General features: G+C 45.6%; 3 protein-coding genes across 3 annotated transcripts in view; 1 reads left to right on the top strand and 2 right to left on the bottom strand.

Moving 5' to 3' along the window:
• The first annotated feature begins 2,955 nt into the window (after window positions 1-2,955).
• LOC307235801 (integral membrane protein 2A-like) lies at window positions 2,956-11,002 on the top strand. Its single transcript, XM_080008016.1, has 6 exons — window positions 2,956-3,182; window positions 3,923-4,060; window positions 4,621-4,806; window positions 5,523-5,633; window positions 5,812-5,956; window positions 6,134-11,002. The coding sequence occupies exons 1-6, from the start codon at window positions 3,111-3,113 to the stop codon at window positions 6,226-6,228; spliced, it is 747 nt and encodes a 248-aa protein (XP_079864142.1). The 5' UTR covers window positions 2,956-3,110; the 3' UTR covers window positions 6,229-11,002.
• Window positions 11,003-12,885: 1,883 nt separating this feature from the next.
• Window positions 12,886-16,715, bottom strand: gpr174 (G protein-coupled receptor 174; the record flags this gene model as incomplete). Its single annotated transcript, XM_080008205.1, has 4 exons — window positions 16,542-16,715; window positions 14,364-14,632; window positions 13,088-13,928; window positions 12,886-12,896 (listed from the first exon to the last, which is right to left on the bottom strand). The coding sequence occupies exons 2-4, from the start codon at window positions 14,565-14,567 to the stop codon at window positions 12,886-12,888; spliced, it is 1,056 nt and encodes a 351-aa protein (XP_079864331.1). The 5' UTR covers window positions 14,568-14,632; window positions 16,542-16,715.
• A 4,223-nt stretch (window positions 16,716-20,938) lies between these two features.
• Window positions 20,939-27,266, bottom strand: part of p2ry10 (P2Y receptor family member 10) — a 13,892-nt gene continuing 7,564 nt past the window's right edge. The window contains exons 2-4 of the mRNA XM_080008355.1: window positions 22,731-22,907; window positions 22,457-22,637; window positions 20,939-22,224 (exon numbers count right to left, since the gene is read on the bottom strand). Coding sequence (XP_079864481.1) covers window positions 21,349-22,224; window positions 22,457-22,637; window positions 22,731-22,906 — 1,233 coding nt within the window. The 5' untranslated portion in view covers window position 22,907 and the 3' untranslated portion in view covers window positions 20,939-21,348. The remainder of the gene's footprint in view (window positions 22,225-22,456; window positions 22,638-22,730; window positions 22,908-27,266) is intronic.

Raw genomic sequence — 27,266 nt, forward strand, 5'->3', positions numbered from 1 at the left:
TTTCTCACACTCATGAAGCCGACGTTGCCTGCAGACAATAAGAGTTTGCTTACAAACAAACAGAGGCGAGGAGAGAGAGAGAGAGAGGGAGAGAGAGAGAGAGAAATTGAGAGGGGGCGGGGCGAGCGAGGGGGACTGGGGGAGGGCTTTTGTACTGTATGTGTGTAGTTACACACACACACACACATACACAAGCACGCACACACACACACACACACACACACACACACACACACACACACACACACACGTTCAGGCTTCTTGTGAGTGTATTTTTATTACTTATACTGGTTTGGAACAGACCACAGGGAAAGAGTTTCCCAAGTTTTCCAACTCCATCACATGCCTGCCATCTACAATTTTGCCTGTGTGAGGGTGTGTGTGTGTGTGTGTGTGTGCGTGTCTGTGTGTGTGTGTGTGTGTGTGTGTGTGTGTCTGTGTGTGTATGTGTGTCTGCCAGTCACATGTGTACAATTGCACGGGCAGTGATGCACGCAAGAGCATTTGTTTAAATTTGAGAGGAAGTCGAACTCTACCTGCCAGGCGTGTGAGTGAGTTTGAGCTGTAAACCGGAGCGATGGGGAGTTTATTCTGCCCTCAATCAGCTCCTCGGAAAAACCCACTCAAGCGTCCCACGCCGCAGATTGCTCCGCCCGCTCCCCACGTCTCGCCCTACAGTATGGATTCCCCTCTTTCGTTTTTTCCTCTCTGAATGACTCCCAATCATCACTTTCCTGCATTCAAGCGTCTCTCCAATTCCCTCGCACAACACACAAACTCACACACACACACACACACACACACGCGCACACACACACACACACACACACACACACACACACACACACACACACACACACACACACACACTTCTGTGTGACGCTGAGAAGCCCTCAGGATTAAATATAAGTCTTGTGTTTACCATTTTAGCTATTAGTGCCGAGATGATAAACAAATGATTTAATCCTGTTCCGTCTTCGTGTGTGTGTGTGTGTGTGTGTGTGTGAGTGTGTGTGTGTGTGTGTGCACCTGTGTTTGTGTGTGCGCATTTGTGGGCAAGCTCACAGATCAAACACAGCGTAAGATGAGCCCATAAACAAGCCTTCAGGATCACTTATAGCTCTCTAGCGGTGTGTGTGTGTGTGTGTGTGTGTGTGTGGGTGTGTGTGTGTGTGTTTATGTGGGTACTGTGTCTGTGTGTGTGTGTGGGGCGGGGGGGGGGGGGGTGAGTGTGCGTGCGTGTGGGGGTAAAGAAATCAGCTGCACTGTTTATGTACCTTTCAGTGGTGATTACCGGTCCAATCTGTCTATTTAACAGAGGAAATATCATAGCCTGACAGTGTGTGTGTGTGTGTGTGGGTGTGTGTGTGTGTGTGTGTGTGTGTGTGTGTGTGTGTGTGTCTGTCTGTCTGTGTGTGTCTGTGTCCAAGTATTTGTGTCTGTCTTGTAAGGTCCGTAATTGTGTATGTTGTATGTGTGTGTGCTGTCAGTACATGTGTGCAAATCTGCTTGTGCTTGTGAGCTGTGTGTGACTGAATGTATGTGCCAGAGGGTATACAGTATAACTATTTAGGCGTGTGTGTGTGTGTGTGTGTGTGTGTGTGTGTGTGTGTGTGTGTGTGTGTGTGTGTATGTGTGTGTATGCATGTGTGTGCGTTTTAAGGGCATGTCACTGTACATACATCCAGTATGTTTGTGTGACGGGATTTATGAATATACGGCTACAAAGTGTGTGTGTGTGTGTGTGTGTGTGTGTGTGTGTGTGTGAGAGAGAGAGAGAGAGAGAGAGAGAGAGAGAGAGAGAGAGAGAGAGAGAGAGAGAGAGAGAGAGAGATGCAGCTGGTTTAATTACAATAGTTGTGCTGGAGAGGAGAGCGCCACTGCAGCAGTCAATTGTTTATTTACGTTCCGTGAACAAGCCTGAGTGAGTGAATGGAGTGGAAGCAGATTAAGTCGAGGACCACCGCAGACCAGAGAGAGAAACAGATGGAGAGAGAGATAGAGAGGCGAGGGAGGAGAAGGAGCGGGAGCGAGGTTTTAAGGAGAACAGGTTTGTACACACACACACACACACACACACACACACACACACACACACACACACACAGTATTTGGCACTAGGCTGGCTCGCGGTGGGGAGAACACTGTTCACAGTGTGCACCCAGCGGGTAGGAGGCAATGTGTTTTTAAACTGTTTGCTCAGAATTGGGCGCATAGGTTACTTTATGCTAAAAATACTACACTAAGTACTGTTCATTTCAATTCAATTCAATTCAGTTCTAAAGGATTTATTCCAGAGGGGCTATTCAGAGGATGACATGACAGGACATGAGTACAGTGCATGACAGACATACGTACACTGACAGTGGAAACATGATATTTATTTTTCATATATTTACATTTATATATATATAAAAGAAATACTTTGGACACAAGGAATAAACATAAGATTCAATAAATAATGTTACAATAATAAAAGACATCAAACAAAAAAGGCTGACAAAAGGACAATAAGGACGATAAAAGGACACAAATCTTTCTAAAAAGATCTTCACATGTGGGCAATACCAGAATAAATGTAATAAATGTACGTATGTAATATGTAATATATATGTAACATGTAGTATATGTATATGGTTTTTTTTTTTACACTTTTTGGAGCAGTGTTTGGCTGGATTGTATAAATGATTTTATAAGTGACTTTATGTTCCCACCCCTGTCCGCTAGATGGCGCCAATAACGCAGAAACCTAAACAACTCAACAACTGAAGGCGTGAAACAAACGGAAATAGTCATCGAATGGAAAACAAAAAAAAACAAACAAAAAAAAAAAAGCTCATAAGACTCAGACGGCGTGCGCGATTATGACGTAATTAATTACATTAAAATTAAAGCGTTTTAGCGACTCTCCAGTTCGGTCCACCCCGTCAAACAGTGTGGTTGCGCCGCACTTCCGGTGACGTGACCCGCGAGCGGAAGTGCCGGATGAGGGATAAAGAGCTGTGGATATAAAGTGCGTCACAGAGCGGTGCTGTTGAGCGGCGTCCACGGGGGGAGAGAAGAGCCGCCGTAATATTTCCCGACGGGGTTTTTGCGTCCGCGGGTTCGCCATGGTGAAGATCGCTTTCAACTCCGCTCTGGCGCAGAAGGCCCTGGGGAAAGAAGTGCAGACCTCGGACAAGGTTAAAAAAAAACAAAAAACAAAGCGGGCGGCGGGGAGGCCTCGGTCGCCATCGAGCCACATAAAACATAACGTCATCCGCCGCCTTGAGCTCCCGTTCTCTGCGCCGCCGTGCTTTGGTTTCCCCATTCACCCCGAACTTTATCCATGCATTATTCACTCATTATATTCGTCATTATTCTGCGTTTTTAAGGGATTTGCATGTGCATGTATTTTTGCGCCACAGTGTATCTTGCGCTGTATAACGTAACGCATCTTGCACCTGATGCGGCGTGTTAGGCCTCGCCCATCTTCTAGAACGCTGCGCAGCAGTTGCTATAGTTACCCCAAATAAATGTATGAATACATTTGAATTTCCTGTGGGAAAAGAATACTGGTTACATTTTTTTTTACCAATTCCATATCGCTTGCCTTGCCATCTGCCCTAAAGGAAACTTAAAACAGTTTAGTTCAAAACCTGCCCTATTTCTTGCTAGTACCTTTGCCCTGCAACAAATATATAAAAGTTGCCTGCAGTACTTAGCTTTATTTTTTATTGAATGAGAGAGGATTTGCGCAATAAAAAAGCCTCTTGCTCTATTATTTTGTTAAAATGTGTCTTAAAAAGGTCTCGAAATGAAATTAAATGACACTCACCGATACCTGCAAACAAACATTCAAACATGCATTCTGTGTTTATTACCATGGAATACATGATGTCTGTGCAGATGCACTTAACATGTCTGTGATGTTTCCTTTCAGGACCCTGAGCTCGCTGCAGCCCCAGAGCGCGGTGAGGGCTCCACAGGTCGCTGTCTGCTGACTCTGCTGGGCATCGCCTTCATCCTCAGTGGGCTCATCGTTGGAGGAGCATGTCTCTACCGCTACTTCACCCCCAAGGTAAGTGTGTGTATGTGCGGAGAGATAAGAAACTTAAGTTACATCAACGCTCTGGCAGATTTCAGTCCCAAGTCTTAAGAGGCATCATACAGTTTCAGTGGATCCAGGATACTTTTTCCCTGTCAATATCTTTATTTATTACAGGTGGTTACAATACCCTCTCCCTTCGCCTGTTTGTCTTGAAAAGGTCTTCAAAAGTATTAGATTAAACTGCAGATGCCCTAATACACAGTAAAAAAGCTAAAATGCTGCATTTGATAACACTATAACAAAAAACATTTGATCGTTTTCAATTGTGACGTGAAATCAATTTTTGAATGAGGCTGAAGTCATTCAATTCTATTCAAAATATTAAATCCAGATGCTCATGAGGTCGAATGGTGAGACCAAGTCCAGATCCCAAAACATATGTAATTGCGTTACTTTGATTTGGTTTTAAGTTATAGTTCCTCACTTGTTATTACTTCAGAAGTTGTCATACAATAATTTTCTGCATATTGTATTTTCTCCCATCACCACTGCACACATGCATTAAATTATAATATTTTCTTTTTTTGCAGAGGCTCTACCACGGGGCCATGCAGTTCAGCGACATGTCAGCGGGGGTTGGAGGAGAGAACCAGCCTTACTACTTGCCACAGGTCGAGGAGGAGGTGGAGATCTCTGACAACATGGCTGTCATCAGTGTCCCCCCTCCCCGCTTCAGACCTGGAGACCCTGCCTACATCCTCCATGACTTCCACATGGTCAGTATGGAGCCACACAAAAAAACAAGCACACATACATGCAGTCCGGTTGGGTTTGTGTCTTTTTATCTTGCGTATACTGAATGTGGAAATTACATGACATTACATTACATTTAGCAGACGCTTTTATCCAAAGCGACTTACAATTATTTAAACAATTATTTAAACACCGACGGACGCAGCCATCAGGAGCAATTAGGGGTTAAGTGTCTTGCTCAAGGACACTACAGCATGCTAGCAGGAGGAGCCTGGGATCGAACCAGCAACATTTAGATCACTAGAAGAACAGCTCTACCTCCTGAGCCACTGGCCACTAGATGGCAGTACAGTGTAGCCGTATGTAGTAAAATGAGAGTACAACGTGAACGTAAAGATGTACATAAGTAGCAGGACAGCAAAATAGCTATTTGTAATTTTCTACGGTCTTATAAACAGCCCATATGTTACAACAAAGTCACCCCTTGAATATTCTGCATTTCTGTTTTTGTTTTGCATAGTACAGACATTATCAGCCAATTCCAAGTCGAAATTCTTTCGTCTTCGGATGGAACATTGTGTACCGTACACTGTGGAAAAAAATCTGTCAGCCGCCTCTTTCCTTCCTCATGGTGTGTGTGTTTGGGTGTGTGTTTGGGTGTGTATTTGGGTGTGTGTGGGTATGTTGTGTGTTTGCGTGTGTGTTTCGGTGTTTGGGTGTGTGGGGTTGATCTGAGCAGAAGCTGACTGCGTATCTGGACCTGACCCTGAGGACCTGCTTCGTGATCCCTCTGAACACGTCGGTGGTGCTGCCACCCCAGGACCTCATGGACCTCTTCATGCAGCTCATGGTGAGGAGCCCTCACTGCCTTCCTGTTTAGTGAAGATAATCCCATCCTGTGTTGGATGTAATGGTTTATCCTGACTTTTGTCCTTTTCTAATGTGAGCCCCAGGTGGCTGAGAACCAATTTTCTGCATTCTGAGTATTGAGAATAAATTACTGATATAGTACCCTCTCTCTACCCCAGTCCGGCTCGTACCGTAGTTACCTGGTGCAGGAGGACCTGGTGGTGACCGAGCGCATCGACGACATCAAGCCACTCGGCGTCTACATCCGCCGACTGTGCGACGGCAAGGAAACCTACCGGATGCAGCGGCGTGTTGACTTGCCAGGTCAGACCGGGTGGAGGGGGATTTTTGCTTGAGCTCTTGATCATTTTCGATATTAATCTGTCAGGGTGATGGTGTTTTTGTCTGTGTCCAAATTGTATTTCAAAATGCATAAAAATTTTTTTTTTTTTTTTTTATGTGTGAGGGAATAACACGTCGACCGCTTTGTGACCATGTCAGGTGGCAGAATCCAGAAGCGCTCAGAAGAGGAGTGTTTCAACATCCACCACTTTGAGAACACATTTGTGACAGAGACCAGGATCTGCAAGGCCTGATGGGACAGCGCCCAGACGGACGGAATGGCTGTGAGAGAGAGAGAGCGAGAGAGAGAGATTCAACTCTTGTGGTTGCATTCCTTTTGTACAAAACTTTAACTACAAATTTTTGTCCTGCCTTCGCCCAAGTAATGAGTGCATTTTCAGTTACAGCGTAATTAGCTTAGTCCCCTTTCCAGCTCCTTCACCTCCACCTAACCTCTGTAAATCTCCGCTTGCTCATGCTAACTAACCTACACCCGCTCCACTCCAGACGCACGTGAGCGCCTTGCGTCAAATCAGTGCAGGACCACCGGCTACAAACAAACTAGTCTATAGATAGTTAGTCTATAGTAAATGTGATGTTAATGTACCTCTAATGGGCTGGGCCCTAGCGATTTCTCTCCAGGATCCCTTTTCAGTGGTTAGGGTTATGGGATATTTTGGTTTTTCAATTCATTGGTTAACCTTGAAGTAGATTTAATTGACCAGTACTGGCAGAGAAAGTCCTGAAGTGCTCTCTGAAAACAAATGAACAATTGCCGAAGGTCTATTTGTACCAAATAGAAGCCGTGGGTTTTCACAATTAATCGCGTTAGACCCGTTATTTTTCATTTTATACGACACGGACTGTCGCAGGCGCTCACTCACATCCAGTGTGGTGAGGGTGCAAGGCCCGAGTTAGTTGCCACTAGGTATCTTCTTCATACTTCTCTAGGGTTTACAGAGAAGCTTCCTTTTAACTGTCTTTTCGTTTTGTTTCTTTGGCTTCCTGCAAAACAATACCGATCTTAATTATAATCTCAAGGAGGTGTTGTGTTTTTTTTTTTGTTTTTTTTTGTCATCCTGATGTTGTTAAACTGTGACTAATATCAACACTGTTTCTATGTGAGCCTGCAGTGAACAGACGTTTAAGGATTTATAGAGCAGTCCAAATTACATTACAAGAAGCGACTAGATGGGTCATAATGAAAATATATTGACCCCTTCAACAATGCACTTTGTGTTTTCTTGTTTGGGGAGAACTATTTATTATTATTATTATTATTATTATTATTATTATTATTATTATTATTAATAATAATAATGGTCGACCGATATGGGTTTTTCAATTGCCGATGCCAATATTTAGAGAGCAGGGTGGCCTATTTCCGATATCATTTTTTTTTGTCCTTTTTTGCATCTGATAAAATAACAACAATTTAATTAGAACAAATGAGACACAAAATTGCTGAATTTATGAACATTTAACACAAATGTTATTGTCTGCATTGTCTCTGCAGTGCACTTGTTTTGAATAAAAAAATGTATCAGCTAAATAAATGTCTACAGCTAATCAAAAAACTAAACTTTGTAGAACCCCCCCCCCCCCCAAAAAAAACAACTTATGAATGAAAAATAAATATAAACGATAAAAAAATTAATAAACTGCGTCATATTAAAGTATAGTCGTTTATACAGAAACATCCAGTTTTTACTAAATTAAGTCCGATACCAATGGAAAGCAAGGGGGAATGACGGATTTATTTATTTAATCTTGCAATGGGACGGTCCGTTAACGCAGTTGTGTTATAAAAACAAATAAAAATTAAAATAATAAAATTGTTTCATACGTGTAAGCAACAAACAAAAATAATTTGATCTAAAATAAAGACAGACATGGGGGGCCAGGAGCCGCAGACCGGTGGCAGGCACGTGCAGGGATGGGGGGTTGCTGAGGGTGCCAGAGCCAGAGCACCTGCCCCCTGATGTCCATTGTGCCCTCTTTATGTGGCCCGTTATTTATTTATTTTACCGTGAATGGGCATTGAGGTAGTGGGTTTCTGTCATCGGGGCGCCCGTGAACCGAAACTAAAAAGAACTGCGTTGCGTTTAAAAGATTTTGTTTCATACGAGTTAGGAAAAACACAAAAATAAATAGATCTAAAATCAAAACTCAGTAAAACCGCATGGTGCAATGCTGTCTGGAGGGGGACTCCACTCCAATTCTCTTGAGTTACGTTTACGTTTTGCCTCAATTGCGACGTGTTTTCAAACAGCACTCCTGCTTTTTTCTTTCAAAACCAGTCGCGTACACTGTGCACTTGCCATCTTTTAATGAGCTAACACCATAACAAATGAAAGAGACTAGTGAAGACAGCAAGTGGGTGAGAGGATGTGGGGCTGTGTGGGCCCCGCAGCTCTGGGAGTGTCACTCGCCGTCAGAGAGAAGAGAGAGCGAGGAAGTGCAGCTATTGCCAGTATCGATACTGCGGAAAGTGAATATAGTAACAGTTTAAAATATTCAGAGTCAATATGAATAGAAAAATCTATATTAGGAGCACTAACACCAGTCTGCAGACATTTTTTATTTATCGTTCTCGTGAGCGCGAGCATCAGCTGTTTATCTCAGAATGCGCAAATATTGGCCCAATGAATCGGTCGACCACTTATTATTGTTCATCTCCAACTCCCAGACTGTAGATATTTCCCAGACTGCCCTGCTGCTCCCAGAAGCCTCTGCTGTCCTGCTGTGTAATGATGTAACATATCGATAGTGTCAAACGTCATGGTGGTAAGAATAGCGCCCTACATACAGTAACTGTGTTTGTGTGTGAACTTTATTTGTGAAAATGACAAAGGGTAATTAATTTAAACTACATTTTTAGCAAAATGGATTTTAAGATTATTCTACAAAAGTTGGTGTTTTATATAATTCCCAAAGAATCTTTCCCTTTTTTTGTATCCAATTGTCAGATAAGACATCACATAACCACAAGCAAAATGTTTTGTTTTTTTTGTTTTGTATTATTCATTATTCAGTTACATTTGCAGAATAATGGATGTATGGGTTTCCTTTTAACAAACTGCAGCAAACGAAGACAATCGCGAGGGGAATGATGTGCTTGTAAAATGTTTGTCCTTGAACCATGGGAGCTGAATTGTTTTGAATGATACAGTGGGGCAAAAAAGTATTTAGTCAGCCACCAATTGTGCAAGTTCTCCCACTTAAAAAGATGAGAGAGGCCTGTTATTTTCATCATAGGTATACCTCAACTATGAGACAAAATGAGGAAGAAAGAAAATCCAGAAAATCACATTTTTAAAGAACTTATTTGCAATTTATGGTGGAAAATAAGTATTTGGCCAATAACAAAAGTTCATCTCAATACTTTGTTATATGCCTTTTGTTTGCAATGACAGAGGTCAAATGTTTTCTGTAAGTCTTCACAAGGTTTTCCACACACTGTTGCTGGTATTTTGGCCCATTCGTCCATGCAGATCTCCTCTAGAGCAGTGATGTTTTGGGGCTGTCGCTGAGCAACACAGACTTTCAACTCCCTCCAAAGATTTTCTCTGGGGTTGAGATCTAGAGACTGGCTAGGCCACTCCAGGACCTTGAAATGCTTCTTACGAAGCCACTCCTTCGTTGCCCGGGCGGTGTGTTTGGGATCATTGTCATGCTGAAAGACCCAGCCACGTTTCATCTTCAATGCCCTTGCTGATGGAAGGAGGTTTTCACTCAAAATCTCACGATACATGGCCCCATTCATTCTTTCCTTTACACGGATCACTTTGCAGTCCTGGTCCCTTTGCAGAAAACCAGCCCCAAAGCATGATGTTTCCACCCCCATGCTTCACAGTAGGTATGGTCTTCTTTGGATGCAACTCAGCTTTCTTTCTCCTCCAAACATGACAAGTTGAGTTTTTACCAAAAAGTTCTATTTTGGTTTCATCTGACCATATGACATTCTTCCAATCCTCTTCTGCATCATCCAAATGCTCTCTAGCAAACTTCAGACGGTCCTGGACATGTACTGGCTTAAGCAGGGGGACACGTCTGGCACGGCAGGATTTGAGTCCCTGGCGGCGTAGTGTGTGTGTGTGCTGTTTTATCAGGATATTTATTCATGGATGCATTAACTTCCTTTAAAATGGGAAAGCAACATGGGTTAAATTGTTAAATTTACTTTTAAGTCATGTATTATATCAGTGGAGAGCTCTGCCCGGGAAAGATGCATACTCATCTTAAATGTTTTTAACTCTGTTTTAAATGGTAGCCTTTGTTACTTTGGTCCCAGCTCTCTGCAGGTCATTCACTAGGTCCCCCCGTGTGGTTCTGGGATGTTTGCTCACCGTTCTTGTGATCATTTTGACCCCACGGGGTGAGATGTTGCGTGGAGCCCCAGATCGAGGGAGATTATCAGTGGTCTTGTATGTCTTCCATTTTCTAATAATTGCTCCCACAGTTGATTTCTTCACAACAAGCTGCTTACCTATTGCAGATTCAGTCTTCCCAGCCTGGTGCAGGTCTATAATTTTGTTTCTGGTGTCCTTTGACAGCTCTTTGGTCTTGGCCATAGTGGAGTTTGGAGTGTGACTGTTTGAGCTTGCGGACAGGTGTCTTTTATACTGATAACGAGTTCAAACAGGTGCCATTAATACAGGTAACAAGTGGAGGACAGAGGAGCCTCTTAAAGAAAAAGTTATAGGTCTGTGAAAGCCAGAAATCTTGCTTGTTTGTAGGTGACCAAATACTTATTTTACCAAGGAATTTACCAGTTAATTCATTAAAAATCCTACAATGTGATTTCGTGGATTCTTTCCCCCCATTCTGTCTCTCATTGTCGAAGTGTACCTATGATGAAAATTACAGGCCTCATCCTTTTAAGTGGGAGAACTTGCACAATTGGTGGCTGACTAAATACTTTTTTGCCCCACTGTATATGAGGAAACACAATTTTGTGTACTGCTGTAGACATGAATTTCACTTTGTATTTGTGTGTTGTTGAATAAAGTTAGATTTCTTTACCTATTTAAAGTTGTATAGGTTTTGTACTGAGAATCGAATAAATGATGGCTATCAAAGCCATATTAGCAGAATATACAGTTGTGCCCAAAAGTTTACATACCCTGGGAGAATTTATGATTTCTTGGCCATTCTTCAGAGAATATGAATGATAACACAAAAACCTTTCTTCCACTCATGGTTAATGGTAGGCTGAAGCTATTTATTGGCAAACAACTGTGTTTACTCTTTTTAAACCAAAGTGACAAAAGAAAGTACCCAAATGACCCTCATCAAAAGTTTACCCCAGTGACTTTGACCTGATAAAATGCACAAAAGTTGACACAAACAGGTTTGAATGGCTAATCAAGGTTCCCGTCCCTACCTGTGACCTGTTTGTTTGTAATTAGTGTGTGTATAAAAGGTCAGTGAGTTTCTGGGCTTCTGACAGACCATTGCATCTTTCATCCAGTGCTGCACAGACGTTTCTGGATTCTGAGTCATGGGGAAAGCAAAAGAATTGTCAAAGGATCTGCGAGAAAAGGTCATTGAACTGCATTAAACAGGAAAGGGGTTTAAAAAGACATCCAAGGAATTGAGAATGCCAATCAGCAGTGTTCAAACGCTGATTAAGAAGTAGAAAATGAGAAACCAAACCACGGCCAGCAAAGATTTCAGCCACAACTGCCAGGAAAATTGTTCGAGATGCAAAGAAAAATCCACAAATAACTTCAGCTGAAATACAGGACTCTCTGAAAAATTGTGGTGTGGCTGTTTCAAGATGCACAATAAGGAGGCACTTGAAGAAAAATGGGCTGCATGGTCGAGTCGACAGAAGAAAGCCATTTCTGCGCAAACGTCACAAAGTATCCCGCTTACATTACGCCAAACAGCACAGAGACAAGCCTCAAAACTTCTGGAACAAAGTAATTTTGAGTGATGAGACCAAAATTGAACTTTTTGGAGAGGAGTCAACAAGGTCTATGATGAAAGGAACACCATTCCTACTGTGAAACACGGAGGTGGATCACTGATGTTTTGGGGATGTGTGATCTACAAAGGCACAGGAAACTTGGCCAAAATTGATGGCAAGATGAATGCAGCATGTTATCAGAAAATACCGGAGGAAAATTTGCACTCATCAGCCCGGAAGCTGAGCATGGGACGTTTTTGGACATTCCAACATGACAATGATCGAAAACACAAGGCCAAGTCCACCTGTCATTGGCTACCGCAGAATAAAGTGAAGGTTCTGGAGTGGCTATCTCAATCTCCTGACCTCAATATCATTGAGCCACTCTGGGGAGATCTCAAATGTGCAGTTCATGCAAGACAGCCCAAGAACTTAAAGGAACTGGAGGCTTTTTGCCAAGAAGAATGAGCAGCTTTGCCATCTGCGAAAATAAAGAACCTCGTCCACAACTACCACAAAAGACTTCAAGCTGTCATTGATGTTAAAGGGGGCAATACACGGTATTAACAACTGGGCTATGTAAACTTTTGATCGGGGTCATTTGGGTACTTTCTTTTGTCATTTTGATTTAAAAAGTGTAAACACAGTTGTTTGCCAATAAATAGCTTCAGCCTACCATTAATGAGTGGAAGAAAGGTTTTTGTCTTATCATTCATATTCTCTGAAGAATGGCCAAGAAATCATAAATTCTCCCAGAGTATGTAAACTTTTGAGCACAACTGTATACCACTCTGTTAAATACAATGCAATGCTCATTTAAGCCAACTACATTTTCTCTTGAAACAGGACCTAGAAGTAGGTTTGACAAGCTGTTTTAATATCTGCCCACTACACTGAACTGGCTGTGGATGTGGTCCAGGGACTTTCCACAGGACTGTAGTCACGTACAATACTGGCTCTGATGAGCACCATTATCATCCCTTCCGACAGGATTGGTTCACACCTCACCTAAAACAAATTTCAAAAGGAAAGATGCACCCTTTTCTTAGAAAAAATATTTATATATACAATATATACAACAAAAGTTCAGCACATACATGTAATCTTGCCTGAAGTTATTAACCAGTGTTTTTTAAGTACTTACAGCTTTTTTTTAAATATTTGCTCTTCATAGCAGCCACGTTAGTCCTCTCCCTCACCTGTAAAACAGGATGACAGGCGGCGGTTGAGAGCTAGGCTCTCCGTTATCTCCGTCCGGCTCAGCCGCCTCCGGAACTCGTCCGTCGTGAAGTAGTACATGAGCGGGTCCAGGCCGGAGTTGAGGCTGGCCAGACAGAGTGTGACGGGGTGGCAGCGCAGCACAAGCTTCCTCAGGCTGCAGCTGCCTAGTGCATTGGCCTTGGCCAGAAAGTCCAGAGGCATGGTCACGTGGTATGGCACGAAGCACACCAGGAAGACCGACGCACAGCTCAGCACCATCCTCAGCGCGCGCCGCTGCTCCCCTCTGTCATGCACCGCTCCTTCCGTCAGCCTGCGGAGGCTGGCAGCAGTCAGGTAGGAGCAGGCCAGCACCAGGACCAGTGGCAGGAAGAAGCCCATCAACTCGGCTGCAATCAGGAGGGCCCAGGCTGTGGAGGTGCTGATAGGCTGCATGGGCAGCTCCGCGAAACACACCAGCTTGGAGGTGGGGCTTGGGCTGCTAAGGAGGCCTGGGGCCTCAGTCCTCAGGTGTGCGGGTGTGGCACTGGATTGGGGGTTGTGTTCGTAGATGTTGTTCCTCAGCCAGGGGAATGGGAGGCAACCTAGGCAGACCAGCAGCCAGCCAGCCACACATATGTACAGGTCATTTTTCTTTCTTGACGAGGTGTACCTCAGCGGCCACATGATGAGCTCACAGCGTCGTATGCTCACGCACACCAGGAAGTAAATTGAGGCGTACATGTTGACGTACTTGAGGTAGAAGCAGAACATGCACAGCAGCTTTCCAAAGGGCCAGGTGTTGTTCAGGTAGTAGTAGATTCGCAGAGGCAGAGAGAGCACCTGGAGAGATCAGAGGGTAAGAGAAACAACAAGCGAAATGGTGCACAAGCAACGCATTTACCACAGTTCACCAGTTATTCAATATTTTCTTGCTTCTGCAATTGGCTTGTAAAAAAGGGAAGCGTGATTGAGTACTGCCTACTGAGGTTTCTTAATATAAATACATTCTGCTGCCAATAATCATCTCGATCAGGAAGTGGAGATAACAACAGGCTGCTGCTGTGTAACAAGCAAGACAGCCTCTATAGCACACCGCTGCTGTGAGTGTTGTAGACAGGTTTTTATGATGAGGTCAATGGGTTCAATGAGGGTTTATATATTTAATGTGGAAACAACTCACAGCCAAAGACTCGTGAGATTGAGTACGTACTTCAATCCAGTCCTCCACCCACCCCCACGTCCTGAGAAGAAGCAGAAAGACGGAGCTCTAGTCACCTGCATCAGGTCCGCCACGGCCAGGTTCATCATGAACACCACCGCTTTCTTGGTTTCTTTGACGTAGGCCCGGAACACCCACAGCGCCAGCACATTACCCAGCAGGCCCGGTGCCAGGATCATGCTGTACACCACGGCGTACACGTAGTGCTGGTAGTGCTGAAGGTCCTCGCCGCTGTCACAGCTCTGGTTGGCTCTGCTCATCTTGACCCGAGCGTTTGGCCCCGTCCAGCCGCCTTTTCACTCTCCGGCAAGACCTGGTAGTTTTCCTACGAAGCACGGAATGGGTTTTTGTTCTTGTTATTCCATGACGGCTCCAGGTTCGGGGTTGGGCGTGGGGTTAACAACCTCACCCCGTAAAAAAAAGCATGTTATGGAAACGACGAGAAGAAGCCATTCTGCTAAGGAGCAAATGGTGGGGGCTGGTCGCCCAATGTTCCAGAAGGAACGGGAGGAACTCACTAACTAACTTACTCTTCCATGACGGAGGGATTTACGCTCCAGGCATTTTTGGCCCGGACAGCACGGGTTATTTTTTTTAACCGGCGCTTGAAGATACTGCCAGCGTCCTGGTCCCGTGTCAAAATCGCGATTGAGAATAACTTCTGCCTTGGTAGAAGAGCGATAATAAGAAGTTGTTTTTGCGTGTGGCTGGCCAACCAAATGTTGTGCAAGTACATATAGAGGTATCACCAAATCATTGTAGCTCTTCCCCTCTTGGAGCCATGAACACAATACAACTTGCTGTGTGAAGACAGCATGTGCAGCTGCATGCAAATGTGCAAACCCACAGGGGAAAAATTTAGATGTTTTTCAGTGTTGAGTATTTCCGTTGAAAGCTCTAGTTCGGGTCTTGCTGTTGAAAAGAGTGTCATACCCTATATGGGTGGCACTGTGTGGTTGCTGCCTGCAAGCTGCACTGGCTCAAAGGCGTTTGTGGTGATTCTACAGAAAATGTATTGACTTTCAAGTACTGTGGCGAGTCGGAAACCTAAGGGATCTAAAACAATGAGTATCCCAAGCTTTAGCTGATAACATTTTACAAATTGGGTGTGGAACACTTTCAGAAGAACCTTTCAAGGGGGGGTGTCACTTCTAGGAAATACAGCTGAATCCACTTTACCTGGTAATGATTCTGTACGTGCCCCTCTCTTATCCCCAAAATAGTGCGACTGACATGATGCAAAGTTATTTAAATAACCTATATGAGTCAGAAGTCAGAAGCCAGAACGCGCCACATTGTCCCAGCTCCCCCAGCATCGCCTCGCGCTCTTTGCCTTCCCGCTGTCTCCGGCTCCCCACTGACCCTCCAGCGCAGGCGACCTTTGACCCCGCGTTGGATGTTTGACATCGAACCCTCCCACACTCAATTCTCTTTGGTATTCTCGCTTATCGCTCCACGGCCTCGAAACATTTCCACACGTCTCATTTCTCACAAGATTTCTCTGAGTTGAAGGTCTGTCACAGCTGGCCGCGAGCGCTCATTGTTCCGTGGTTCTGACCTGTGAAAGCACGCAGACCCATCTGGAGAGTTGGGAAAGCGTAAAAGCATGTGATCGCTGTTTAGGCCTCGGCAGTAGCTCGCCTCGATATTGGGATGGAAAAGAGACAACCGATGATCATAATCAAAAATATTTCGAAATAAAGTTAATAAAATCAAAATGTGCACTTTACCGATGATCAGTGATTCATCCTCGGGTCTTACTGGGAAAAACAATTTAATTTGCCGTGAATCATCCGCCCCGTCACCATGTTGCCGGCTATGTGCGGCATTATTTAATAGACGAAGCACTCATCATTCAACTGGATGCGGATAATCAGAGTGAGATACAGAAACACACAGACACACACACACACACGCACGCACACACACACGTGCTCATTCTCTCTCTTTCTCTCTCTCTCTCTCTCTCTCTCTCTCTTTCTCTCTCTCTCTCTCTCTCTCTCTTTCAGGCACATGTACTCGAAGCGGCATTACAGACATTCCACACCGTAGCAGAAACACACGAGGCCTCCCAAGAGACGTGACTCCACAGTTAAACTATTCTTCAACTCCCCTGCCTTCCCACGTCGCACGGGCTCACGTTAAAACACCCTCGGAACAAAGGTGGACGCTGAAAATCACTGGCAGGAAAAGACAGGCATCGTTTGAGTGGGCGGCTGTCGGGGAAAGCTCACCTCGGTTCCGTCCGTCGGGGGTCACCGTCACGTCACAGGCGGAGGAGGCGTCGGTTCTGGCCCCTACAATGTTAAACTTCATAACCTTACTTCATCGTCCCGGCCGCTCGCTCCACCCTGTCGTCACTCGCTTCTTCGGCCTCTTTATCTTGCTGATGTTTCCTCATTTCACTCTGTGCCTTCCTCTCCTGCCGTCACTCTGCATCTTCTGCTGTGTCCCTCGTTCTCTTGCCCTCCCTCTCCCCCCCCCCCCCCCCCTCTCTCTCTCTCTTTTGATACAGGCAGAGATACTGCTTCCTGTGAGAGTGGGGAGTGGTTTAGAGGGCTTCCCGACACCACGGTTACAGCATGGGGAAACTGTCTGTCTGCCTGTAGAGGAGCTGCACCAACACCAGCACTGTCTCTGGGTTTCATCTACGAGAACTTTAAACCGCTCGGAATCCATTTTCCATTTGTTCAGATTCAGTTTGACTATTTTAGGTGAGGGGGATGACAACACAGATTTACACACTTTATTTTTAAGTAAAGTTATTTCAAAAGAGGAAGCTGCAAAGGAGGATAGAGAAAATGACACTATGTAATGCGGCAACGTAATCATGTGTCATGCAGTAAATGGTGTTTGAAAACGGTCCAGTGAGTTTTACACCAGTGAAACTGAGACAAACATGTACTGTATATACAGTTATATATTATATCTGTATATACTATGATATATTGTATAATATGTTTATAATTTTTATTTGATTTATTTCCCGCTTTTTTTTCTTCAAAATGATTGTCTTTTTACCGAGCTTGTGAGTTTCTCCTGCATTTTCCAACTCGATGACATCTAATTATTTAATTATTTAAATATTTCTGACAAATAAAAGCATTGTGGTAAATGAGTTTGCTGAGTCCGGGGGCATGAAGAGGAAAAGATTAACCACCTGCAGCTTATCTCCATTTGCAGGTGGGCAGCTGACACGCAGTAGCTGCTCTCAAGCTGCAGTAGAACAGGGTGGGATTGGGGCAAGTCTTCACCGATGGGACGACCATCCGACCATAAAAAAAACAAACCTTTCCTGAGCGGCTGCCATCACTTTCTAAACATCTGAGATCGCTGACAAAAGCGCAGAGAAACTACTGAAACCAGACTTAATTTATTGAACAGTGATAGTGGCGCTGCCCCTTGCACCGGCGCTCCGGTCGACTTTTTCACATTTTAGTATTTTTTTCAGTTTTTTATCATAATGTCCGCCAAAAAAGCATCGGCAGTTACCTCTTATGGCCGCGATGCACTCATGGACATAAAAACTTCCCTAAACTAACAACTTTGGGACTTTTTATCCGTGGAAGCAGTGGCCGGCTGAAATTCTACGCGGGGAGACGCTCAACAACAACAACAAAAATGGAGCCGCTGTTTCACGAGCACCGTGGTAAACGAGGCGGCATTCGGGTCAGAATGAGGACCCAACCTTACCGTCCACCTCTGCCAAGCATCCTTCTTGCCAACGTTCAGTCCCTGGAGAACAAGATGGATGAACTTTGAGAGAGGATTAAATTCCAACGAGACACGAGGAACTGTTGCATCCTCTGCCTGATGGAAACATGGTTGAACCCACGGGTGCCGGATGAAGCCATCCGTCCAGCCGAGTCCTTCTCCGTGTTCCGCGGCGACAGATCAGGGGAGTCTGGAAAATCCAAAGGTGGAGGCGTCTGCCTAATGGTAAACAACCGCTGGTGTAACCCCAACAACACCATGTCTCTCTCCCGCTCCTGCTCGCCGAACATGGAACAGCTGACCATCTATGCCGTCCATTTTACCTCGCCCAGGAATTCAGCACGGTCATCATTACACCCGTTTATATTCCACCACAAGCGGATACCGACACAGCGCTGTTGGACCTGTATGATGTGTTGTGCGGATTTCAAAACAAACATCCCGACGCGGCTGTGGTGGTGACTGGGGGACTTTAACAGGGCGAACCTTAAAAAAGTTCTGCCTTATTTCCACCAACACATCACGTGTGCCACCAGGGGATATAAAACTTTGGACCATTGCTACACACCTTACAAGAACGGATACAAGACCGTCTCGCTTCCTGCTTTTGGGAAATCTGAATACGCCACGATCTCCCTGGTTCCCGCTTACAGGCCTCTGATCGCGAGAGAACTGGTGGTGACGAGGGAAGTGAAGTGGTGGACGGACCAATCAGAGGCTGCACTTCAGGACGCACTCGCTGACGTAGACTGGGACATGTTCCAATCAAGGTCAAGTGACGTCAGCGAGTTAACAGACGTAGCGGTGAGCTTTGTGGCTACTGTAGCAGACAGCATCGTTCCCACGGTGAAAGTTCGGATATTTCCAAACCAGAAGCCGTGGATTGATAAATCCATCCGCACAACAATTACAATCTGCGGAGCGCAGTGAAGGATGCTAAACGGACGTACGGGGAGACTGTGGAGCTACAGATGGAGCAGGGGGACACAAGACGCCTGTGGCAGGGACTGCGGAGGATAACAAACTACAAAAGCAGCTCCTCCCCAGCCACGAGTGTGGACGCCTCCCCAGCCAACGAACTGAACTCCTTTTATGAGTGGTTTAAGTCTGGCAACAGAACCGCTAGCTCGCCGGCTAATTGGAGTTACACCGCTGGGGATGAGCGCGCACTCTGTGTCCACGCAGGAGGGCAGGAAGGCTCTGAGGCTGGTGAAGACCAGGAAAGCTGCGGGCCCAGACGGCACATCTCGGCGAGTACTGAAAACCTGTGCTAACTAGCTAGCTCTGGTGTTCACTACAATATTCAACATCTCCCTGGCTGAATCAGTGATCCCGTCCTGCTTCAAGAGGTCCACCGTTGTTCCTGTCCTGAAGATCACCTCTCCTGCCTGCCTGAATGACTACCGTCTGATGGCCCTCACCTCTGTGGTCATGAAGTGTTTCGAGAGGCTGATTAAGGATTATATCTGCGCCTCCCTCTCCCGCAGCTTGGACCCGTTGCAGTTTGCGTACCGGCAGAACAGATCCACGGATGGTCTCCCAGGTACTGCACACCACGCTCACACACCTGGATGGCCAGAAGGGGGCCTATGTGAGAATGCTGTTCATCGATTACAGTTGGGCTTTCAACACCATAGTCCCAAACAGACTGGCTGTCAAGCTGAAGGAGCTCGGACTGAATACTCTGCGGTGTGCCTGGATCCTAGACTTCCTCACAGCCTGGCCCCAGGTGGTTAGGGTGGGGAAGCACATGTCCAGCTCCCTCACCCTGAATACAGGATCCCCCCAGGGTTGCGTCGTCAGCCCCCTATACTGTACTCCCTGTACACACATGACTGTGTGGCCAGGTCCAGCTCCAACACCATCATCAAGTTTGCTGACGACACCGTTGTCGTGGGCCTGATCACCGACTGCGATGAGAAGGCCTACCGCGAGGAGGTGGCTGACCTGTCACTCTGGTGCCAGGACAACAGCCTACACCTGAACGTCAGCAAAACTAAGGAGCTGATTGTGGACTTTAGGCGAGGATTACCATCAAGGACGCACACGCCCTGGTTTTTTCCCGCAAGCCATAAGGACTGTCAATGCTGAACTCACCAGGGGTCCTCACTGAGCCACACACATAGGCTCCACTACCTTACTGTACTGTATGTAGCATACTGTACAGCATACTGTGTCACTTTTCTGGGTTGTTCGGTGTTACCGTATTGCTGCGCCGTACTGTTGTATACTGTGCTGTATTATCCCACAAACACTACCTCACTTTATTCACATGCCACTTTAATGCACATATCTGTATATACATAATTGCCTATCCCATATACATAAGTCTATCCCATATACAGTATGTAAGCCTTTTCCCTTTATCTCTTCCATTTAATTTAATTTAATTTAATTTTATTTTATTCGATATATTTTTACTTTATTCTATTTACTCTTTACTCTATTCTAAGTATTCGACTTACTGTATTACGTTTTAGGAATCAGTTAGTTGGTCTAGTAGAAAGAAATTTTCCAAGGACATATTGTGTGTAATCAACAGGAGCGTTGCATTACATTTCACTGCATCTATGTATCAAAGTATGTATATGTATGTGACGAATAAACCTCTTGAATCTTGAATCTTGGAGCAAGATTCTGTGGTGGTTTCTATCAGCAGTCAGATGAGCACATTCTTTTTATTTGCAAAAAATACAGAACATTATACAATACACTGGTATTTGTGAAATATGCCCAGTTTGTCCAGGCTGTCTCATGGTTTATTTGTAAAAGAAAATGTAAAAACATCTGAAAACAAAAACAAAGAACAGTAGTCAAAAAATAAAGGGCAATGTTCATCCTATATTATCTGATGGCTAACAAGACAGTACAGTATGTATACACATGATGTGTAGCGACAGGGAAACGCATACCCCATTACCAGATTTGTGTGAAAGTAGAGAAGCTGTGGAGCGTGAAGGTCAGTCTTCATACAAACATTCGCGCATTTTATCATTTTTTTGTATTTTCAGAGCTTATAGAGCTCATTGTGCGTTATCACCAGATGTCATGACATTTCACGCCATATACTATGTATAAAGGTATGTATATGTATGTGACAAATAACCTCTTGAACTTAAACAGCTCTAATATGAAGGTGTATCGTTTCCTTGGGCTGCATGCACAGTTTGTTCACTTTGTCTCAATTTAGTTCTTTCTGTTTTCCATATTCACCAGAACTTTGTTCCAAGATTTGCAACACATATGTCGTCACACAAACCAGAGTTATTTTAAACATGAGTAGCGTGGCCATCTTCTCTGGTAAACAGGCATTTAGTCTCTTCACAGCTACTCCCTGCATGAGGAGGTGCTCTCCATGCTCACCAGTCTTTCCCGCAGCGATTTGGGCCGCTGGGAGGAGGAGGTGACCGGGGAGGAGAGGAGTGCGGAGGTGAAGGATGAGCTGCGTCTCTTGAGGTGCGATCTGAACTCGGCCGTCAGGAAATAATAGAGGAGAGGGTTGAGGCAGCAGCTCAGGCTCGCCAGGCACAAAGACACCGGGTGAAACTGGAGCACAGCCAGCCTGGTGGCACAGTGGGTCACGATGTCCTGTGACACCAGCATATAGAGGAGGAAGTTGAGGTGGTATGGGGCGAAGCAGAACAGGAAGAGCACAGAGCAGCCCAGCACCATCTGCAGGGCGTGGTGTTTCTCCCCATCTGGCTGCTTGTCCGGCTGTTTGCCCGTCCGGCAAGCCAACGGGGAGGCGGTGCCGGTGCAAGTGCTCGCCAAGGGGCTGAGAGGAGGCATGGAAGTCTCCTGCTCAACAGATTGCCTCTGGCTGAGGGACTGGGCGATGCGGACCGAGCAGTAGCTGATGGCTGCCAGCGGAAGCAGGAACCCGAACAGCTCCGCCAGGGCCATCATGATGACCGCCTTCGAATGCGACAGCTGACGAATAGGCAAGTCCTTAAAGCAACCCGCTTTAGAAGCTTTTGGGGAGCCAGCACCAGAGATTGGCCCGGTGCCGAGGCTTGGAGACACGTGTGATGTGTATTCGTTGGTGGTGTTGGAGCTGCTGCTTCTCATGAGGATAAACGGAGAGCAGCTGAAACCGACCAGCAGCCACACTGCAAGGCTGATAAGCAGGTCGTAGCGTCGCCTCCACTGACGGGCAGAGAATGGCTTGAGAAGGAACACACACCTCTGCACGCTGATACACACCTGAAAGCAAAGAATTCGGACACTGGGAACTCACAGGTAACCTGCATATTTGAAAAAATTTAAAAACTAGTCTGCTAATAGCCAAATTACTCCCTTTTGCCATGGAACTTTGTATTAAATATTTACATTTCAAGATCAACTGTCATGTATTTAAGTTGAGCTGAATTGGCTGACCATTCCTTGCTCTTAAGAATGACCATGATTTGGTATTTTAGAATTGTCTGCTGCTTACCAGGAAGATGATGGAGGCGTACATGTTGAGGTACTTGAGATAGAAGCACAACAGGCAGAGGGAGCGTCCGAAGGGCCATGTGTGTGTGAAATAATAGTAGATCCTGAGCGGCAGAGAGAGGACGTGAGACAGGTCTGCAACGGCCAGGTTGACCATGAAGATCACAGCCTTGGACCTCTTGCTGTGGAGACGCGCAGGAGAGGAGAGAGGCTTTGAAGTTATTTGTTAGGTGTCTTTTGCGCAGTTAATTGGTAGAGGAGGGCAGGGGTCATACCTCATATGTCTGCAGAGGACCCAGAGGGCGATGGTGTTGAGCAGGAGACCAGGGATGAGGAGGAACAGGTAGAAATAGGTGTAGAGCCGGTCCATCTTCAGCTCCCAGTCAGTCATGTTGTGGAAGCACGGTGAAGGCTTCTCCCACCCATGGGACTCGTTCATAGTTGTCCTCATACTGTTGTGGTGTGATTCAGCAAAACACAGCACGTGTATCACCTTCCATGTGGTCAATGAGGTCAATGGACACGTGCTTTTTGTTTTTACTCACACATCTTCGACACCAATGCCTGCAGCCAAACACAAGAAGTAATGGCTATTTATGGAATCCTTGCTGCAATACTCCAATTAATTTTCAGGAACATTGAAGTTAATAATGTGACTAATGGAAAAAAAATGTATCTTAAATATATCAACCTGTGAAAACACTCCCATATTTTCATCTTACCATCTCACCTTGCACAGTTTGGTGTATATATTGTATATGTGTAGTCAGTGGTGTAAAGTAATGCAGTAAAAATACTTTGTTACTGTACTTAAGTACTTTTTGGGAGTATCTTTCCTTTCCTTGAGTATTTCTGTCAACTTTTACTTAGCTACCTTTAGCCCCAAGAAAAGTATACTTTTACTCCAATACACTTACAATTAATAACTTTGTTACTCGCTACAAAATAAAATCGGAGGAAATCTGGAAGCCAAAGATCTTAGATAAAGACAGTTATCACATCATATCAAGTTCAAGTTTCACTCGATTGTCATGTGTTTTAAAGATACAATGAAATACTTGTGCTCTGGCTCTCTCTGTCTTATCACAAAGCACACACCATCACAAAAACACCACAGATCTACATAGAGTATGTACACAGCACATTCATATGTATACATTATATACACAATATCCAGTACACTTTAACATTACATATTATATAATAACTATGTGGTGTGGGTATGGGTGCGTCAGCTGTTCAGCAACCTGACTGTCTGTGGAAAGCTACAGAGGGGGTGGTGTGTGATTTGATGTTCCGGTAACATTTTTTAGATGGTAAGAGCGAGAACAGAACATGATGTTTTGGGTTTTCCTTATTCAGCCAGATGTGTAAATGTAAAGAAGTTGTGGTAGTTCAGTGCTACAGTCCTTTGTAGCAGTCTGTAATCTTTAGCGGATAGGTTTGCCGAGCCGCACTGTGAAACAGCCTGTCAACACACTCTCAATCATACAGCAATAAAAGTTCACAAGATTTTTGGTACTCATTTCAAAACTCTTTCGATGCCTCATACTGTAAAGTATAGTCTCTGCTCTGCTTTCTTGAGGATGCAGTTGGTGTTGAGAGACCATGTGAAGATATCTGAGATGTGTATACCAAGAAATCTAAATTTATCAAAAATGTCAACAGATGACCCATTGATGGAAATAGGAATGTGATTTTCTCTGATCGTCCTGAAGTCAAAAATTACTTATTTTGTGTTATTGACTGTGGCCGTTTCGCCTACCACGCGCCACCCAAGTAACGTGTTCAGAGACCTCCGGCACAGAGACACAGAAGACGGGGTTATAGAAAACACACAAGGTTATTGTAGAGAGATGGCTTGATAGAACAAGCCCCAGAGCAGATGGACACAGGTCATGACATGGCTCCTCTGTCCTGAGTGTGTGTGGGGATGGGGGTTTTACCTCCTGCTTGTTAGACCAACCAACAAGCAATAGTTATGGAGCCACTCTGATCTTGGGTCCCCAATTGTCAAGATCCGGGTCAGGTGTGGCTGCTCAAACCACACCATCCCCACGCCACATACCCGACACCAAACTGAGGCCAGGGGTTACTATACCTAAAAATACAGACTCTAACGCAGGGTTACTATACCTAAAATAAATAAAGCACTGGACTCCGAAGCAGGGTTCTCATACCGTAAACCAACAAATGTCCTAAAATCATTGGCCCTTCCCCCTTACGGAGCGTAGGGTCGGCCGCTGTGCTGGCTGGTGAAGGCGTGGCCGGACTTGGCTGTTGTGGGGGCTTGGAGAGGTGGCCTGGCTGCTGGGCTGCTGGATGGTCCCGGCAGTGGCTGTTGGGGGAGGAGCTAGCTGCAGACGGTTACCCAAGGTGGTTGCTGCGGTTGCTTCTTCCCCGGTCCTCTGTCGGACACCCTGGGTGCTGCTGTTGCAAGTCAGGAGAGGGTTGGTGCTAGGGCCGCCCGTTGACCCGCTGGTGGCTCCAGGGCATCTTCGGACGGTCCTTCTGTGTCCCTTCCATGCTGGAGAGTCCCTGTTCAGGTGCCAGTGTGGTAGTTCACCTACCACACGCAATCCGAGTGCCATGTTCAGGGACCTCCGGCACAGAGACACAAAAGAGGAGTAGACAGAGATTTGTCATGACAAGGCTCCTCTCCTGAGTGTGTGTTGGGATAGGTTTTTCCCTCCTATCATTCTCATCACTGTCACAATCACTGTGGTGTCATCTGAAAATGTTATGATGCCGTTGTTGTCATATTTGGCAACAAAGTCGTGTGTAAACAGACTGTACAATAGGGAATTGAGACAGCAGCCCTAAGGTGCGCCCGTTTGTTTTGTAGTTAACCCCCGACAGGTTGCCTAAAGCGGAAAAATGGAGAGAGCCAGCCCTGGTGAAAGCAACAGGTCGATAATCATGAATGCAAGGGATGGGTGTTTTCTTAGGTACAGGCACAACGGTAGTTTTCTTAAAACACATTGGAACCACACACAATGACAAGGACAGGTTAAAAATGTCAGTTAAAACCTGAGATAGCTGAGTGTAGCATGTCTTGAGGATACAGGAAGGGATGCCGCCTGGGCCAGCAGCTTTATGAGCCTTAACCATTTTAGAAGTTTTACACACATCAGCATCTGTGACCTGTAGATCGACCTAATCAGGTGGGTACTGTGCTGCTGTCACTGGATCCAACGTGTGTAATCAAAGTGGACAAAAAATTTGTTGCATTCCATGTCCCCAGATGTAAAAGCACTAGTACGCTCCCTCAACCTCCACCAGCGAATCTCACTGTTAATCCTGGGCTTCCGGGTTAGGATAGGAGCAAGTAGTTTGTACTAAGATACAGTTTTTCACACAGAATCAAACATAGCCAGGGACCGATTCAGCATATTCATCCAAACTCAAGGCTGAATCCTTAAAGATTGACCAGTCAAATCATTAATTCAAAACATCCCTGAAGTTTGGATTTGTGTTCTGTAGTCCAGCACTGTATTGTCCCACCAATGGCCTGCACGCACTTCAGTTTCTGCTTGTAGGCGGGACACAAGAGCACTGACAGGTGGTTGGATTTCCCAAAGTGAGGTGGTGGGATAATAATAATAATAATAATAATAATAATAATAATAATAATAATAATAATAGGGCCTTTCAAAGAACCCAAGGTCGCTTTACAGGAGAGGGGCAAGGGGAGGGGGGGGGCAGATTAAGTTAGAAAAAACAAAACAGAAGAATATCTTAACGAACTAACTAAGGCAGAAAGGCCATGGTGAAAAGGTAGGTCTTGAGCCTTGTTTTGAAAGTGTCCAGGGTTGGGGCGTTACGGATTACGGGAGGGAGAGAGTTCTAGAGGGTGGGGGCTGCCACGCTGAAAGCTCTGTCCCCAAAAGTTTGTGTTTTGGTACGGGGGATGGACAGCAGACCCATGTTTGAGGACCGCAAGTTCCGGGATATAGTGTGCTGGTGGAGGAGGTCGGACAGGTATTGGGGGGTGAGTGCGTGAAGGGATTTGTATGTGAGGAGGAGGAGTTTGTAGGAGATGCAGAACTTGACAGGGAGCCAGTGGAGGTGGATGAGGGTGGGGGTGATGTGCTGCCAGGGCTTGGTGTGGGTGAGAACCCTGGCAGCTGAGTTCTGCACATACTGGAGCCTGTCCAGGCCAGACGGCCAGACGGTGGTTGGTGAGGCCAGTTCGTTTGTAGAGCCGCTCTAACCGGCGACTGGTGGCCCTCATGATGCAGGAGTTGGTGGTTGGCCAGGAGGGTCGCAAGCAGGTCAGATAGAGCTGGTGCACCCACTGACCTAATATTCCGGAAGGTGATGGAACGACCAGGGCGCTGCAGGGGCAGGGGGACCTTTAACGTGGGTGGGGCCTTGGACATGCTGCATGATGTTAAAACAGCCCAACAGAGACGGGAATTCAGGAGCAAAGCTGCAACTGGAGGAGTCCATGTGGATATTGAAGTCTCCCAGCAGGAGGGTAGATGGAGACTTGGAGCAGACAGAGGACAATAGCTCGGCAAGCTCAGACATGAAGGTGGTGGAGGCCTTGGGGGGGCGGTATATGAGGACAATCTGGAGTTGAGAAGACCCAGAGAGTGAAAATCTAATACACTCAAAAGATGTTAGATTCAGTGTGGGGATTTCCTTGACCCGTATGTCAGCATGGTGGATGACAGCCAGCCCACCGCCATGGCCTATGGAGTGGGGTTTCTGGAGATACACATATCCTGGGGAGTGGCTTGACAAATTTCTGCATTTGAGTGTCGGAGAAACGCCCCCCCCCCCCCCATTTAATAGATTGATTTTCC

The sequence above is a fragment of the Zeus faber genome (genome assembly GCF_960531495.2).
Source record: "Zeus faber genome assembly, chromosome: 10".
NCBI lineage: Eukaryota > Metazoa > Chordata > Actinopteri > Zeiformes > Zeidae > Zeus > Zeus faber.